At 35.8% G+C, this 16008-nt stretch overlaps 1 protein-coding gene across 9 annotated transcripts in view; it reads right to left on the bottom strand.

The window, feature by feature from the left end:
• Nucleotides 1-16008, bottom strand: part of Fife (regulating synaptic membrane exocytosis protein fife) — a 158744-nt gene that overhangs the window by 10089 nt on the left and 132647 nt on the right. For 2 of the 9 annotated variants that reach the window (XM_067356282.1, XM_067356283.1), the window contains exons 16-22: nucleotides 10273-10451; nucleotides 9703-9918; nucleotides 8932-9260; nucleotides 7634-7819; nucleotides 987-1074; nucleotides 668-750; nucleotides 269-376 (exon numbers count right to left, since the gene is read on the bottom strand). In XM_067356282.1, the coding sequence (XP_067212383.1) occupies nucleotides 269-376; nucleotides 668-750; nucleotides 987-1074; nucleotides 7634-7819; nucleotides 8932-9260; nucleotides 9703-9918; nucleotides 10273-10451 (1189 nt within the window). The other 7 variants (XR_010890512.1, XR_010890513.1, XR_010890514.1 and 4 more) reach the window with 7 other exon arrangements.

Below are 16008 nucleotides of genomic sequence, written 5' to 3'. Positions count from 1 at the left end.
ATAATATACGCTAATGACAAGTTAGCGAATGTAGGTCATCGTAATTAACCGGTTGAACGCTCGCTCGGAAATTTGTTTCTATACGCTAAAGTAATGCATGAATAATCAAGACACGCGCTGTAAAAGTAACGGTCCAGGAATTAACGTTCGTGTTAAAAGATCTCATACATATATTAGGAGAGTTTTATGGTAACTATTAACAGGAGCGAGTAATTCGTGTGAGATAATTAACAGTATAAAAGAGAGAAGATATACTCCTCAAAATTACCTGGCTCCTCCTTTTCCTCGAGACAGATATCCCTTGCACAGATAACTTCAACCTCGAGAGTTCCCTTGCATATATAAAAGCCCAGTTGCACTTCGCCGTTCTGCGCACCTGTAATGTTCGCAAATGCAATAAAATAGACGCAAAAGCGTGCAATTCAAGCAAAGATCATACTACAAATTTCTGATAAAATAAAAATCAATAAACATTCGAAGCTTAATGAATTAAAATCTGGTTTTAGGAGCCTGTAAGTTGCTAATTAAAAAATGTAAAATTATTGCAATCGAGTATATGTTGGATAGGATTTTTCGCGAGTTTGTATCGCTTTTAATAAGATAAAGAAAAGTTATAAAAATAAATAATTCGATCTTAAGATCACATAGGATTGGAACGGATGATTACCACTCATTATTTTGTATCCCTTCGGCAGCACCTGTCCGCGACCCAATTTTAGGTCAACGCCATTTTCATCTCTCGCCGACTGACTGTAATAATGAAAGTCACGTCATATAAATTCAATCATGTTTAACTTAATGAATATCAATGTGAAGTAATTCGAAGTTTCCGTGTACTCTTCTATCGTTAAATATGCTTCATTTGAAATATCAATAATGCGATAATACAAAGTATAATTGATGAATCGATAATAAACACGCTGAAAATGTAAATGGAATAGAGTGATTGATTCATTTTAACTTGTCACGAAAGATAGATCGCATACCTCCATTTCTCGTCTTCGTCGGATTCGCTGTTACGATCGTAAAATCTCTCAGGAATCTCCATTACGCTGTCTTTGCGCTCACCCCGCCCTACGAATTGAAAAAGATCTTTTCACATTATTGATCATCGACTGGGCTGCAATCTGTGTGTCGTTGCAAGAACAAATAGGAATTTATTGTTCAAAATATGATTTATTCATTTCTGTTTGTTCTGTAAGACTATTTTCTGAGTGCACGTCCACACAAATTGCAATTGAGTTATTGCGAAGAAAAATAGTTTACACCTGCCAATCAGAAGAATCAATTCTACGGCTTGTCGTTTCAAACTCAATTTTGCGACAGATTTCTCAGAGAAGCTTCCTACTAGACAATACGACAGCTGCAAAGCGTCTTCGATCGTATGAATTTCAGTGTGATTCTAATAATCTAAATTTTTTTATTGTATGTATCGTGATTTTCATCTTCCTTAAAACATTTTTAAAAATTTGCTTTTAGTATTTTTTATCATTGGCCGTCTTATTTAAGCGGTATCTAATATAAGCAGTGATAAAAGTTCTAAATACATTTTAAATCGCATTGTTAGTTAAAATATATTTATTATTACGAAGTATACGATAAAAAAATAGAAAAAAATTACATTTCCACGTGTGTATCATTTACAATAGTCTTTCATATAATAAATAGTGTACTATATTATATTTTTATTATATTTTTTTAATAATATTTAATATTTTTAAATTATCTATAATGTCAATTCGACTACAAACGAACGGACGGCGAATATGTCGATTCAATCGACGTCAATAGAGCTGCCGGCCAAGTTGCCGTGAAATTCAACGACCGAAACTGCCTGTGAATTAGATAGATGTATGTAATAAGTTTCAAACGCGTTCTCTCTACATAGAAGTAAGATACAAACTTCGGTTCCAAAGTACCAGCGATAGCAGGGAGTTTCAACTCTACGAAGAGGAAAGTTTGGTCTCGATAACTGTAATAAGATAATTAGAAGCTCGGAGAGCTTAGAAGTTCGTTCTTGTTCTGTTAACATATCCCGCCTAAAGTTCTTACTATTCGTATATTTACACTTCTTCATCATAGAATACAAAAGTACTCTAATTTTGGTGCATTCTTTACTAAAATTACAAGCGTTATTTATTAAGTTCATTCATTTATGTTTTAAATTAAAATTTCAATTTTTTTTCAGGTTCTTACTATAAAAAAATATCATTATATTATTATTGGTAGCGCAAAACATTTTATTGGTGAAAATATTTAATCAAAGTAGTTCTCGGCGATTTCCATCCATCACATTGCATTTTCCTTTTCTTTTCTTGACTATATTTGAGCGAGATTGTTTCGAGCCAGAAGTTTATTTCCTTCGATAATATTTTTTGAAGAATGTGGCGTGTAATCACATTTTCTATTTGTTATATAAAAATATTGTTAATATCTACTTCAAATATTACTAAAAAATATTTGAAAGTGTTGTGCAGTGGAAAGTCAATAAATATATATAATTAAGAATACAAATTACAAGCAAAGAGAGATGAAGAGCAATTGTCGCTAGACAATAGAACGTAAAAGCAGTATACTGATATCATAAAGTTAGTTTCTATCTAAAGATAGTTTATCAGATAAGTCAAATAAATGTATCAATAAAGTGTTACTTGTTAGGTGTTTATTGCGTTAATGCAATATTCAAAAGACATGCGATAATACAACAACATTCGGCTTTTCTTACCTAAGATCACGACTGTAGATAACAACAGTGGTAGCAGCAATTGGCTAGCGCTCATAATCTACGAATGCTAATAGTGCGTCTAAACGTATATTCCGAAGCATTATTATTATTTTTGCTTTAACTGCATAAAACGGTTCGGAAGAGAGAAGTAAAAAGAAGTCGTGAAGAGAGCGTAACGTTGATAAGGTACTTTCTTCATTACTCACCTGTCTACAGATAACTCGAAACATTGCACAATTTCCACAATGTTAAAAGTAGTTAAAAGCATTCCGATTCAATATGCATATGTTTTAATGAAAATATTGGGATTTTGATACAATTATAACGGTTGTTAATTAAACTGGATTTGTTACTCGAAAACCAGTAATATTTGATAAACGCGAATAATAACTTTGATTAAAATTTTCATGTAAACGTCGCGTATATTACATTTAAATTAAATGGTTATCTTAAATTCACGGAAGATATAATCTTAAGAAAAGAGAAAGAAAAAGATAAATGAGTTAATTAGAAAATGGCGAGGAGTTATACGCTAACTCTTAGTGTTTAGAAAGATTAAATAGACTAATAAATGAGAACAAAAAGTGGAATGAGATTAACGTAAGCAGGAATTAACGCAAGCAGAAAATTAATGACACATCTGAGAAGTTGCAAAACTAACAAAAGCATAATTAATCGCGTCATAAAAAATTATACCGTGATAGGATTACTAAGGATATGTGTGAAAAGGAGAAAAAGTATTCCATGGGTGGAGTTTACCAGCACGTATCTTTTTCTTGTCTTATATGATAAATGACATTGCGTGCGTCTTGGAATAATAGAATGTGGCGTGTATTGCGAGCAGTAGAAAGGAGAAGGAAACATATTAATGGCACGTGCGCGCAAAAAGATGAGCCAAATAAAAAAAAATTTAAAAATGAGAAAGCGAAACCCGAAAGCCGTCAGAACGGTATTCTTAATAAAAAATACATTGATGCACCTCTTCTTAATTTTTTTTTTTTATCAAGTACCTTATCCACGTAATCGATTAGTAAGAATTGCGGAAAAATAGAGCAGAGCAAGAAAGAATAAGAAAAGGAAAAATTAAATAAATAATTAATAATATTAACAGAATAAATCTATCATGTCATTGTATTATTATAGACATAATAAAATAAAGAATGAATTATATTACATTCAAACAAGATATCGTTCTTGGTAAAATTATTCTTCTATCAGAAATCTTTCTATTCTTAAAATATTTGAATTATAAAAAATATTTTTGTAACAAAAAGAAAAGTAAAATATGTTTCAAATTTAAAGACGTAGTTTAAGAATTGAAGAAATAAGATTTAGAAATTCTGTGTAGTAATAAACCTACCCTCTATTCTTTCTCCGCTGCGAAATAAATAACGACGCTGTTTGTTAGAAGGGAATGAAACTAAAGAGGCAAAAATTGGAAGCGAGATTCTGCTCAAGGTATACAGTACAGACAGACAGAAAGTAATAGAAAGAAAAAGAGAGAAAGAGAGAGAGAGAGAGAGAGAGAGAGAGAGAGAGAGAGAGAGAGAGAGAGAGAGAGAGAGAGAGGGAAAGAGAAAAAGCGATAGACAGTGAGCGACAGAGAAAGAGTGTGTCTTACCGGACGCCCTTAACGTTGGTTGACAGTGTCTTGCGGTTATTTATCGAGGTGATGTGGAGTGCGGCAGTGGGAAGGAGGCCGAGTTACCGGTCCTCGGAGACACAGGCTCGCACTGCCACACAGTAACTGTTGGGACTACGCACTCTGTTGTCGTTGTTGATGGTCGATGATGGTTGGTTGGTTGATTGGTTGGTTGGTGTGGTTTGTTGGTTGGTTGGTTGGTTGGTTGATTGGTTGGTTGGTTGGTCGTGCGTACGTGGCCCACGATATGTCGCCGATAATCGGGGTCGTAACGATGGCCAATGGCGTTTCGACCGAGCGAACCGAATGTTTCGCGATTCGAGTCGAATACGGAGAGCGTTCAGAGTTTTGGCGAACCGAGTGCCGACCGAGAAAGGATATATATCAAGATAATCAACAGTACAGGTACTGAATGTGCACGTCACGCTCGAGGCTGTGCACTTATGCGAACGAAGATGCACAGTCAACAGTCGGAGGGGGAGCGAGATACTGACTAGATGATTTGCGGTTCTTTTGGTGGCGTTGGGACGTTTAATGATCGCTTCCGAATATCCGACTTACTGGCAATGAGGTGGATATTGAGATACGCGAGACAACACGGTCGTAGTTTCAAGCTTGCGAGCGGGAGAAAGCGAGGAGAACGTGTAGGCAAGGATAATTGTGGGAAGCCCTTTAACTCGTCGCGCTGAACTCATTACGCTTTCATGTATCCCCCAAAAACGTCAGCCAGCTTATTTCTCATGCAATTCGCAGCCTAGTTTCTCGTAATGCAAATCTACTCCGAATTTTCATTACTGCTTTAGCAGATAGGAGTGGTAATCTCGTGGTTATTCGTTAAATTAGTGGAGTTTTATCTTCATGTCAGTTTCGCACAGAGTCGTTATTTCGACGTGAAATTTGTTAGCATTTTTTCTATACATTTAGCAAATTATCAACGATACATGCTTCGACAGATGCAATGCCAAGTCTGTTTCAGCATAAAGAGTACAAAAAAATTGTTAACAGAAACACAATACTGTTACTAAATATTAATTGCTTTAATCATTTATTCCTCGAACGAAAAGTCTTTCATGATTGATTTTACGATCGTATTATCATCGCAATCTATCCCATAGCATCCAGCACGTGCAGGAAGCCGCCAATTGAAGCGATCATTAAGCTTGAACGATGAAGAAACGATAATCTTGCTGACAAAACGATCAGCGGCGCATCGCTATTCTGACAGCTTAGTGTCAATGCGACAAATAACACTCGAAGGAGTGGATGAGAGGCTGAACAGCGTAAGAACAAACAAAGATAGATAGAAGAAGAGAGAGAGAGAGAGAGAGAGAGAGAGAGAGAGAGAGAGAGGAAGAGAGAGAAAGAGAGAAACAAAGAGCGCACGATTACGGCATAAAGTTACAGATGTGCGTGCAACGGCGCAAGAGCACGATAGCGAATTGTGTCTTTCGCTGTTCTGTGGTTTATCTGTGGTTACATCGGTAGAGTGGTGATAGTGGTGGCGGTGATAGTGCTCTTTTCCGCTTCACAAAAGCACGGAGCGCAGCGAGAGAGGGATCGGTATTCGAGTCGTTACTGTCAGGCTGTGAGACGGTACGAGCAGTCAGCAACAGGCAATAGAGACGCGCAACAGTGATCGCAACACAGATGAGCAGAGAGCACAGGTCGCGTTATCTTTCGTTGGACGGGCTGGAGAAATAAACATCGAATTTCTCCGTAGACCATTAAGCAGAGACAGGCACAGAGGCGAAATGGACACGGCGGCTTATGCTCGTTAAAACGTCGATTCAAGCAATTCCGTCGACCGGGACGATGACTCTTCGAGACGAAAAAGCGGAGGATGATTGACGAGCGAAGCTTGAGAAATTTCGCAGATCCAAGCGAAACGTTGCATGATGGATTGTCTCGATAGATTCCGAACGGATCTCGATGACTGAGACGCTTTTGCTTTTGATTCTGGCACGATTCCTTTCCGATGTCGAATTGGATAAATTCCTGCGCCCAGATCGGCAAATCTGCATGTCAAACTTGTAACAAATGCTCGCTGAAAAATTGCGACAGCCAGAAATGAGATAGGCGTCGAATCGATCCGGGACATTGAGCGTGTGAACGATGAGATAAGCGACGGAACGAGTATAAAACAGTAGGCGAGCGTCGAAGGTGGTCATCGTCATGGTCGACGTTCGATACGAAAGTCTAAAATCAATCTAATTGTAGTCGGAAATCTTGTCGACGTCCTTTCCAGGTCGGAATATTTCCTCTTTGATTCGTCCGATTCAGATGTCGTAAAAGATATGGCATTTAGCAAACAAACAAAAAGTTCCTTCGCATGTTAAAAATGTTCGCTCGGTCAAATCGCACAGGGTCGGCAGGACGTGATAGTGCGAGACATATAGTAATTGCATCAACATTCGGAAGGATGTAGAAAAATTAGAAAAAAGGATTCTCAATTTTACAAAATAGTCACATGTCGTGGACATTTATATAAATAAAAGTTATAAATGAAGGCCTACTAATTGTGATTAGAATATTTTCTTGTATTAATTTGACCGTATAATAAGTTAAAAAAAAAATAATAAATCACGAAAAAATGTTCTTTGATTTTCTTGTATAAAATAATGAGTAGTGCAAAAAAACTGTAAAAGTAAAAATAAGAAAAATATCTAAAATCTTACCTAAGAGTTTTTTTATTCCAAAAATTAATATTTTAAGTTATTCTTAGTTACATAAGCTAACGCGCGTTAATAAAAAAAAGTATGTTGAAAAGTCGCAGAACGATTAATAAAAATTACTAAAATTTACGGTATAAACGCATAATTGTTTTCTAAAAATTAATCAAGAATAGGGAGAGAAACCAATATTAAAAAAAAGATAAAGGCAGATAGCGCACCACAACGAATGTGATCAAACATGTGAGACGATGTACGATATTCAGACAAAATGCACGCACGCACTCGCACACTTACGTACATTTAGATGCACGACTATGATAGAATGGATGTTCATTAATGAGATTCGCGATGTCGATCAGACGGTGATGATGACGCGATGGGCCGACGAGACGTTAAAGAACAGTAACTGTGACGAAAAAAGGAAAAGAGAAAAAGAGAGAGAAAGAGAGAAAGTGTGTTACAAAATGCAGTAAAAATGGTCGTGGAGGTGTGACGAGCGAATGGAGAGGTACAAAGACAGACAAACAGACGGACGACGGACGAACGAACGAGCGAAATGATGGCCAAGAGAAGCAAAGAAACGTTTATACTCACGGCTGCTACGTCTCTTGTCTCCGGTAAGGCTCATAGTCCTATTGAGCTCTCCCTTGGCCGCCTTCAATGATCGCAAACCCTCCAAGATCTCCTCTGGATCCCGCATCGGTCTGGTGAACGAACTTCGCCGTCGATCGCGATTGTAGTACACTATCGAGGACACGTCAGCTTCGCCCATACTTCCACCTGAAGCAAATTCAACCAGAAGCGATTAAATACGGTCGCAAAAATCAATATATTATTGTAGAACGGACGTTTGAAGTTAATGGCACTTTTTCTTAGTTTTTGTCTTTTAGTCTTAGTTTTTGCATTGGAACTTACAGTTAGATAATATAAAATTATTTAATTTGAAAAGTTTCACACCTGTATATGCCGATGTAACAATTAAATATTTATTATTATGCATTTAATATTTTTATTGCAAAATTGTTATCGCGATGTTGTATGATATTATTATTTTTCTGTTTTCTTAATGCTACTTCAATGCTGACTAATTTCTATACTTCGACACTGCGCGGTGTATCGATTTTTTCTGTTACCGACATTTACACGAACATTTTCCCGTTGAAATGACATAATCGAATAGCAGTAATCGAAGAAGTTGTTACTTAAGCGTACCGAGTACTTCAGAGAAGCACTCGAGGCTACCCAACAATAGCATCGCAGCCATTGTGTCGTTATTATCTTTGAAAAGAAGTAGAAGGAGGACAAGCTTGCCTTAGGGTGAGAGCTAGCTTGCAGCGGAAAGCGGAACAAAAATTATTGGGTCGAGTACCCGTAAACGACATTGAAAGTTTCGATAAGAGGATATTTCAAAAGACAAATTTCTGCAGCCTCCTGCGGATCTTCTATGGTTCTTTCTTATTTGCGTCATTCATCAGTCATACGCGAAGTCATTTATAATGTCAATTCAAAGACATATCGATCGTTAGAGAACGTATATATACGGGTCTCACGGTTTATTAACGAAAAATTCTAAATTTTTTTCTCATTATATAAATTTATATTATATCACACTTTTTGCATTTAAATAATAGCTATTGTTAAACGGAACGTTAACCATTAAAATTTCCTGAAAAAATTTATGCTATAAATTGGATTCTATATATCTTTCTCATTTAATTAGCTATAATATTAAATATTTTCGCAATTAAACTTGGTATTAATTTTCCCCGAGCAAGAGGATAATGGAAATGACTCGAGAAAGATCCTCTTATTGACGCGCCACTGCATTTTACGTTGTCAATTTATCTTAGGAAGAAAATGGCCTGTGTTACGATTTCTCTCGTAATACTCACGTTTACTATCGGTACCAGTTGGACTCTGGAAGCTGCTTCTGCGGCTACCCGGAAGGGATCTACTGTAATCCCGACTGAGCTCGTAAGGCTCGACCTCGAGTTGCTCGGACTGACTGGAACCGCGTCTAGAATTGGCGACCCAGGCATGGTCCGGATGCAAGAAGCAGAACTCTGGACTACCGCTGTCGCTCTGCGTATCGTCGCTGTAGCTACGATCTCGCAGTTCCTTTCTCAACAGCCTCTGCGCGATGTCCGTCGACAGTGAGCCGCGCGGCGAACAATACGGCGATTTGCCCGTTCGAAGTCCGCGCGGATCTTCCAGTCGATACCTGGATACATCACAAATTGCGATACTTTGACTTCAACGAGATTATTTTGCATTTAATTATCGCTTTAATTAATTTACATTTGTGACATCGTTCTGTAGAATTACTTAAAGTTGTGTATACGAGTATAATATATATTTTGATGCAAGTAGAAATTTTGTATTAATTTATATTAGATTTATAAAGTGACGAATTAATAATAATTAATAAATATCTTTAAATAATTACAATTTGGATTTTTTAAAATATTTGCTATTATTAATTTATTTTGAATTATTAATTATTAATTATAGTAGCATAAAAATGACGTTTTTTCGGACTTCCGAAAATAATTTAGAATTATTTTGCGAACTATTTTACCATGATAATCAGTTATGTCGTAAATTATAACAATTGCGTTCAATGTAAAGAATTTTTTAATCTTCGTTCATCGAAATACACTTACCAAACTGCTCTATCATTTTCAAGCGCTCGCTGAACATCAACAGTGCATTCGCCAAGGAACACATTATCACCATCGGGACAGTAATCCCAGAGAGTCACCTCGATCGCACGTTCCATCAGACTCTCGCCATCAACTCCGGTAAAGAACAATGTAGCGTTCCAGATAGGTTTCTGGGTCGGCTCGGCCACGATAGTCTTTAGCGGAACTGTGTCACCGCTGTGAAGGCCGCAAGTGATTAATCAATTCCTCATTTTAAATATTGAAGCACATAGATACAACAAACAAAATAAATTAATTAAAATAAAACACTGTTGACTTGAATATATAAAGCTCTTGAAAAAAGTAATTAAATAAATAAATTCTTTACACAAAACTACTTATTAAATATTATTTGAACATTATGTTTAAATTTTATATAGATTTTTGAGAAACTTATATCAAATATATAATTGTCGCTTCGCTTTCTGTTTAAAATGTAATAATTTTTGTGTGATCAGAAATCAATTTTATAGAAGATAAGTGCGTTGGATATTTTTAATTCAAAAATTTACGAGTTGATCATAGACTTACCTTGGCGGGGCAAGAATAAGCTTAGCGAAAGCTTCTGGTAAGGTGCCGAATCCACTATCCTCTCGCGCACATAAGTCGTCGGCCATAAAAACCGAAACGATCAATTCTCTACGCTCGCCCTCGTATGAAACCTGAATCTGTACACGACCTGTCACCTGCCTCTCCTTTGCTATTTGCTCCTAAAATATAGGAAAGCGGTTTTAATCCCTCCGATGCGTCACGATAGAAAGGGTCAAAGATTTCTAAACCTGCGAGTAATAACGAATGTTCCTCTTATTTTCCATAAAATAAAATTTCCAAAAAAATCGATAAATTATTAAAAGTATTCTTAAAGGCATACATAATAATAATAATTTTAAAATATAAATGGAATAGCATTTAAATATTTTATGTTTACCACTTTAACAATAATTGATAAAAGATAAAGACAAAAATAAAATAAAATAAAATAAATATCTCTCTGCTAGAACATTTTATAGAATTTTTTAATGGAACTTTCGTGCGCCACTCGCGGCTGTCATGTAGAGCCGAAAGCGGAATTAATTTTGCATGCAGAAGCAGTTTCGCGGCAGAGTTCTGTTGAGAGGATAAAACAAAGAAGAAGAAATGGGCAAACTAAGAGCAGTCCTCGAGATTCAGTTTTAGTGTCAAGACCCATTCCGTGTCAGACCATATAGCATAGCAATTATAGGGTATATAGTTGTATATGTGTCGAAGAATGTAGTCCTAGAGAAAATACTAATCCCGTACGAAACCTCGCTTCAACATAACTTTTATTTAATATCTTTTTTAATTAATATAATTATTAAATTGCAATCAATTTCTCATTGTTAATTTGTATAATTGAAATATGATGTATATAAAAGATTCAAAAATCTCCGAGATTCACATATTTTAAAATTCTATTCCTAAGTTGTTTGGGACTTATTCTTTTAAGGCGTCTTATATGATACTTTTTCGCATCAAAATATTAAAATAATCATAACTCTCTTCGAAGTAGTTGTAAGAGAAGACATATCATTGGACTACAACCTTGGACATGCGATACAGTCAAGAAAAACGTTCGTTTAAGCAGCTCTTCGCCAATTCATTAATCTTTTGTTTTGCCAGTACGATTAACGTCTTATATATTTTCTTCTAAATCTTCTTTTCCCTTCCGTGTATTCTTGTATTTCGCTGTTTTCACGATATTCTTCACACACATCTCCTCTGCATTCTAATCTCGCATGCCTTCTTCGTGTATACTCAAATCTTTCATAACTATGAAAACATACGTTGTCTATATCTGTTTTTTTACACGTACGGTTTTTCCGGACTGTAAGCTGTTTGCTACGTATTTAAAATATGTATTCATTAAAAAAGTTTTTCTCTCTACGCAAGCAAACACATGTACACTCCAGGCCAAAAGTTTGGATACACTTAACAAAAATGTGATAAATTATTATAAAAAAATATTTTATTAGAAAAAGTTGTTATATTAAATTCAAAATAATCTGAAATTATTAACTAAATTAATAAAAGAAAAAATATTTACAGTTTAACATAAATCTTACACTTTTTCAAACATAAATCTTAAACGTCGAAAAAACCCTTAGCTTTCAAAACCGCATTTACAAGTCGTGGCATTCTGGCGACAAGTTTATTTAGTGTTTCTTGTGGCAGGGATGTCCAGGAATCTTGTAACATTTGCCAAAGTTCAGGAGCTGACGATGGATACACCAGGCGGACTTTTCTATCGAGCTCCTCCCACAATAATTCGATAGGATTAAGATCTGGTGATTGCGGTGGCCAGACCATGTTCGAAAGAGTGCCATTTGCTTCTTTTCCTTCAACAAATCCTCGACAAAGACGTGAGCTATGCTTTGGATCGTTATCCTGTTGCAGAATGAATCCTCGGCCGATTTTTCTAAGACCGGAGGGTATCGCGTGCGTCTGCAGAATCCGTTTATAGTCTTCCTTTTTCATAATACCTTCAATTTTTACAAGATCTCCAGTGCCATGTCTCGAAAAACATCCCCACACCATAATGAAACCACCCCCATGTTTTACTGTGAGCATTATGCATTGTGGCGCCATTTTTGCTGTACTGCTTCTTCTCACGTAAATTCGCCTACGGGTGCCAAAAAGTTCAAACTTTGATTCATCAGTCCATAGAACATTTTTCCATTGTTCCAATGTCCAATTTTGATGCTGCTGGGCCCATTGTAGACGTTTCTTTTTATTTATAGGACGCAGTAAAGGTTTTTTGACTGCCACACGGTCTTTGAGGCCTGCATTTCTCAAACGTCGTTTTACTATAGTGAGAGAGACCGCATTATCACGGCTTCTGTTCACTTCTGCACGGATTTCAGATGCTGTTAATCGTCTATTTCGCTTGCTTGTAACCACCATATACTGATCCTCTTGAGAAGTGGTTACTTTTGGGCGTCCTGAGCGAGTACGGTCAACCAGACTATCAGATGTCTTGTAGCGCGCTATGGTAGTTTGGACACCCTTCAGCGACACTTTCATTTTTTTTGCAATAATTCTATATGACTGACCTTCTTTGTATAAAGTTACGATAGCACTTCTCTTATCAATTGAAATTTCTTTAGATTTTGCCATGTTTTCTATAAAATTATCAATTTACAAAGCCAGTATCAATACACTTGTTAAAGCTTCGCTGTCGTTTTCACTATTAAGGTTTATCTGTTTTAGCATACACAAACAAGTCCGCAATGCACTTCAAAGTGTTTATATTATCGCAAGCAAAGCATTAACACAAGTAGTTACTTACAGAAATTCGAGTACGTACAAAGAACTTTTTTCAAGTGTTTAAATAAATATGCACACTACTCAAATTTAATTAATTTACCTCTCTGGTACATTTAGACCTAGGCATATATGCATTTTCTAAATACCTAATAGGATAATAAACGCGATAAGTATAAAAGAAAATACTATAGAAGCGAAAAATTCCGTTTAAGCACATTTAAATGCTGCTTAGAGCAATGTATCCAAACTTTTGGCCTGGAGTGTATATTATACTGTCGCAACGCGCTTCTTCGGCTGCAATACGTTACATTATATAGCGATGTAAATATTGAAAATTATAAATCAGTCACAGTTTATTGTCTGCAATTTTAATACTGCAGCAATTAAGATAAATGTGCCGCATTGTTATTGCCTCTTAAGAAACTTATTTGTGCAGATTGATTATATTACTGTTGTTCGTGAAAGTTAAAATCAATTGATATTTTACTACGATATTCCTGTGAAACGTCAGTTCCTGGAATATAATATGAGTTTGCGATATGAATACAAATCTAATATCCTAATTTCAAAACTGAAATTCGATACGATATGGTAATTTCATGAATAAACTTCTGAATGTATGCTAATTTCGGAATTGTATTTTAACGTAGTATAGTGATACACGTAATTTTTTCGACAAAATAATATTTTTATAAAACAACATTTATGGCAATTTTAGATTAATATATAATAATAAAAATTTTAAACTATAATATTAATTAAAAATTTTTTAATTACAATAACGAAAAACTTTAATTTTGCCAATAGAATACAAAATTAAAATTAAAAACAAGTTTTGTTAAAATAAAATAAAAGTAAATTAAAATAAAAATAAATTAACCGTTTGATTGCCAAAGATGTTGCAAATATATGAGCGAAAAGTGCTGTGCGTAGCGTGATTCTGCTTCTTCTATTGATATCGAAAAATACCAAGTATTGCGCTTTTTTTATTTTACTAATTAAATATTTAAAAATAGCTGTTGTAAGATAATTGTGTTTAGTATATTTTTCCATTTTTTATATAATTAAAAGATTAATTTAACTTCTCGAAAATCAGAGCTTTTACTGCAGCGCTCGTTGACACATGAAACAAGAGAAGCATTCAAATGATTAACAAATATTTTAATATTTATGTAAAATGTATATTGACATGTAGCCATTACAATATATCTCTTTAATATAGATAAAAACAAAAAATAAAGGTAACGCGACAAAGAAAATTATGGTAATCTAGATTATGCTTGGAAAGAATTTTCGCGGATGATCTCTGTTAGATCTTAAGCGCGGTTTCGGTAATAGGAATAGAAACGTTATCATGGATAAAAGCGAGTAAGGATGAGAGAATCTTTTTATCCCGAAAGTGGAAAGTGAAAAATGAATTTTAATGAAGATAGCGATGAGATTCTAGAAAGAAAATCTCGGCGAAAGTAATCTAACCGCACACTTTTGCCATCTCTATTATCTCTCTACATAATAGTTTTATATGTATATTAAAGTGAGATCACCGAATTTCACCGTTGATAAAATTATGCGCCGACATTGAAATAATATTTGTCAATATTCTTCGCCCGAGAATTAATCTGTCATGAATTGCTAATTATTTGCGTAGTGTTTTATGACACATTTATTATGAAGTTAGAAAGGAACGAAAACGATTGAATTAATAATCATGTATAAATAATAATGTTTTCATAGCAAAATTTTGGTTGTAATTTTTGTCAAACATCTTTTCCGTTTTGACTACTATCTATTCGACGATTACACTTGCACAGATCCATATTTTGAAGCCGAAGAAGAGCCGCGACAAGCATTTCATGTACATTGTCAGTCTACGGTTGTTTCCAAAGCGCGCGTTTTCCCAGTATAGTTAACAACCGATCGGCACTGTGTGATACGTTTTGCAATACCATTTCTTTCGCTTTCGAAAAATATATCCAATGCACTCGATAGAAGTGCACACGGTTCATGAAATCTGCGCTCGCACATATCTCGCATTTCGGTATATGATACTGGGGAAAGCGACAATGTGACAACAACCAAACGCCCGCGTTTCCATCCGAGCGATCCACATAACGCTCGTTACCGTGAAAGATTATCGGCTTCGTCTGCTCGTACAAACACTAGATGAAAACGCTCGCATTCAACCCCCGCAACAATAAGAATCGAACAAACGGAAGCTGGTGAATGCCCGTTTATATTTGTTTGCCGCTAAGCACACGATGAGCGCGTTGCGTATCCGCGGGGCATTGAATCGTCAACATCTCGACTATTAGTCGCAGCATTACAACAATTGTAAGCGCGCCACGTGAGATCTTGCAAAGAGCGGAAAATCTGTGCGGTCGGTCGGTCGCATCGCGAACAATATTAGAACAATGCGCTTGGACGTTTGGCATTTGTGCATCACTCAGGACGAGTTTGGTGTTCGTGTGTCTGCGCTCGCAACTAAAATTAACCAAGGGGATAGCGGACCAAAAAAAAAAACAAAAATAAAAAAAATAAAGGAAAAAGACAGATAGAAAGCTTCATAGATTTACGTGTGTGTATGTGTGGAGAGATAGAGAGCGAAAGAGAAGTATTGGTACACGTTTTATGAACTGAGATATCATTGAGCTAAACAACGATACAGCCACAGACATACGAATAAAATTGGGAGAAAGAATGAGAGGTGATAAACGAGCCGTAAAGGAGGAAAAAAACGCTAACGTACAACTAGAATTCGTGCCAGTTGGGAGAGAGTAGCGTGGAGGGCCAATATGCTAAACTTGCTCAACATGGACAACTTACATTTCCTCTTTTTCATTTCTCTTTCGTCTCAGCGGATCTATTGCTTTTTTTTTATTTCCGATTTTATCGGTTTTTTTTTCTTTTTTCTTTTATTTATCTTACACGGTGCGGTCGGCTTTTGTCAGCGGGTATATACAAGGGAGACACACAGTTGCGTAT

The sequence above is a fragment of the Linepithema humile genome, chromosome 5 (assembly GCF_040581485.1).
Source record: "Linepithema humile isolate Giens D197 chromosome 5, Lhum_UNIL_v1.0, whole genome shotgun sequence".
Classification (NCBI taxonomy): Eukaryota; Metazoa; Arthropoda; class Insecta; order Hymenoptera; family Formicidae; genus Linepithema; species Linepithema humile.
The sequence above is the reverse complement of the archived record's forward strand: the minus strand, read 5'-3'. Positions and strand labels throughout refer to the sequence as shown.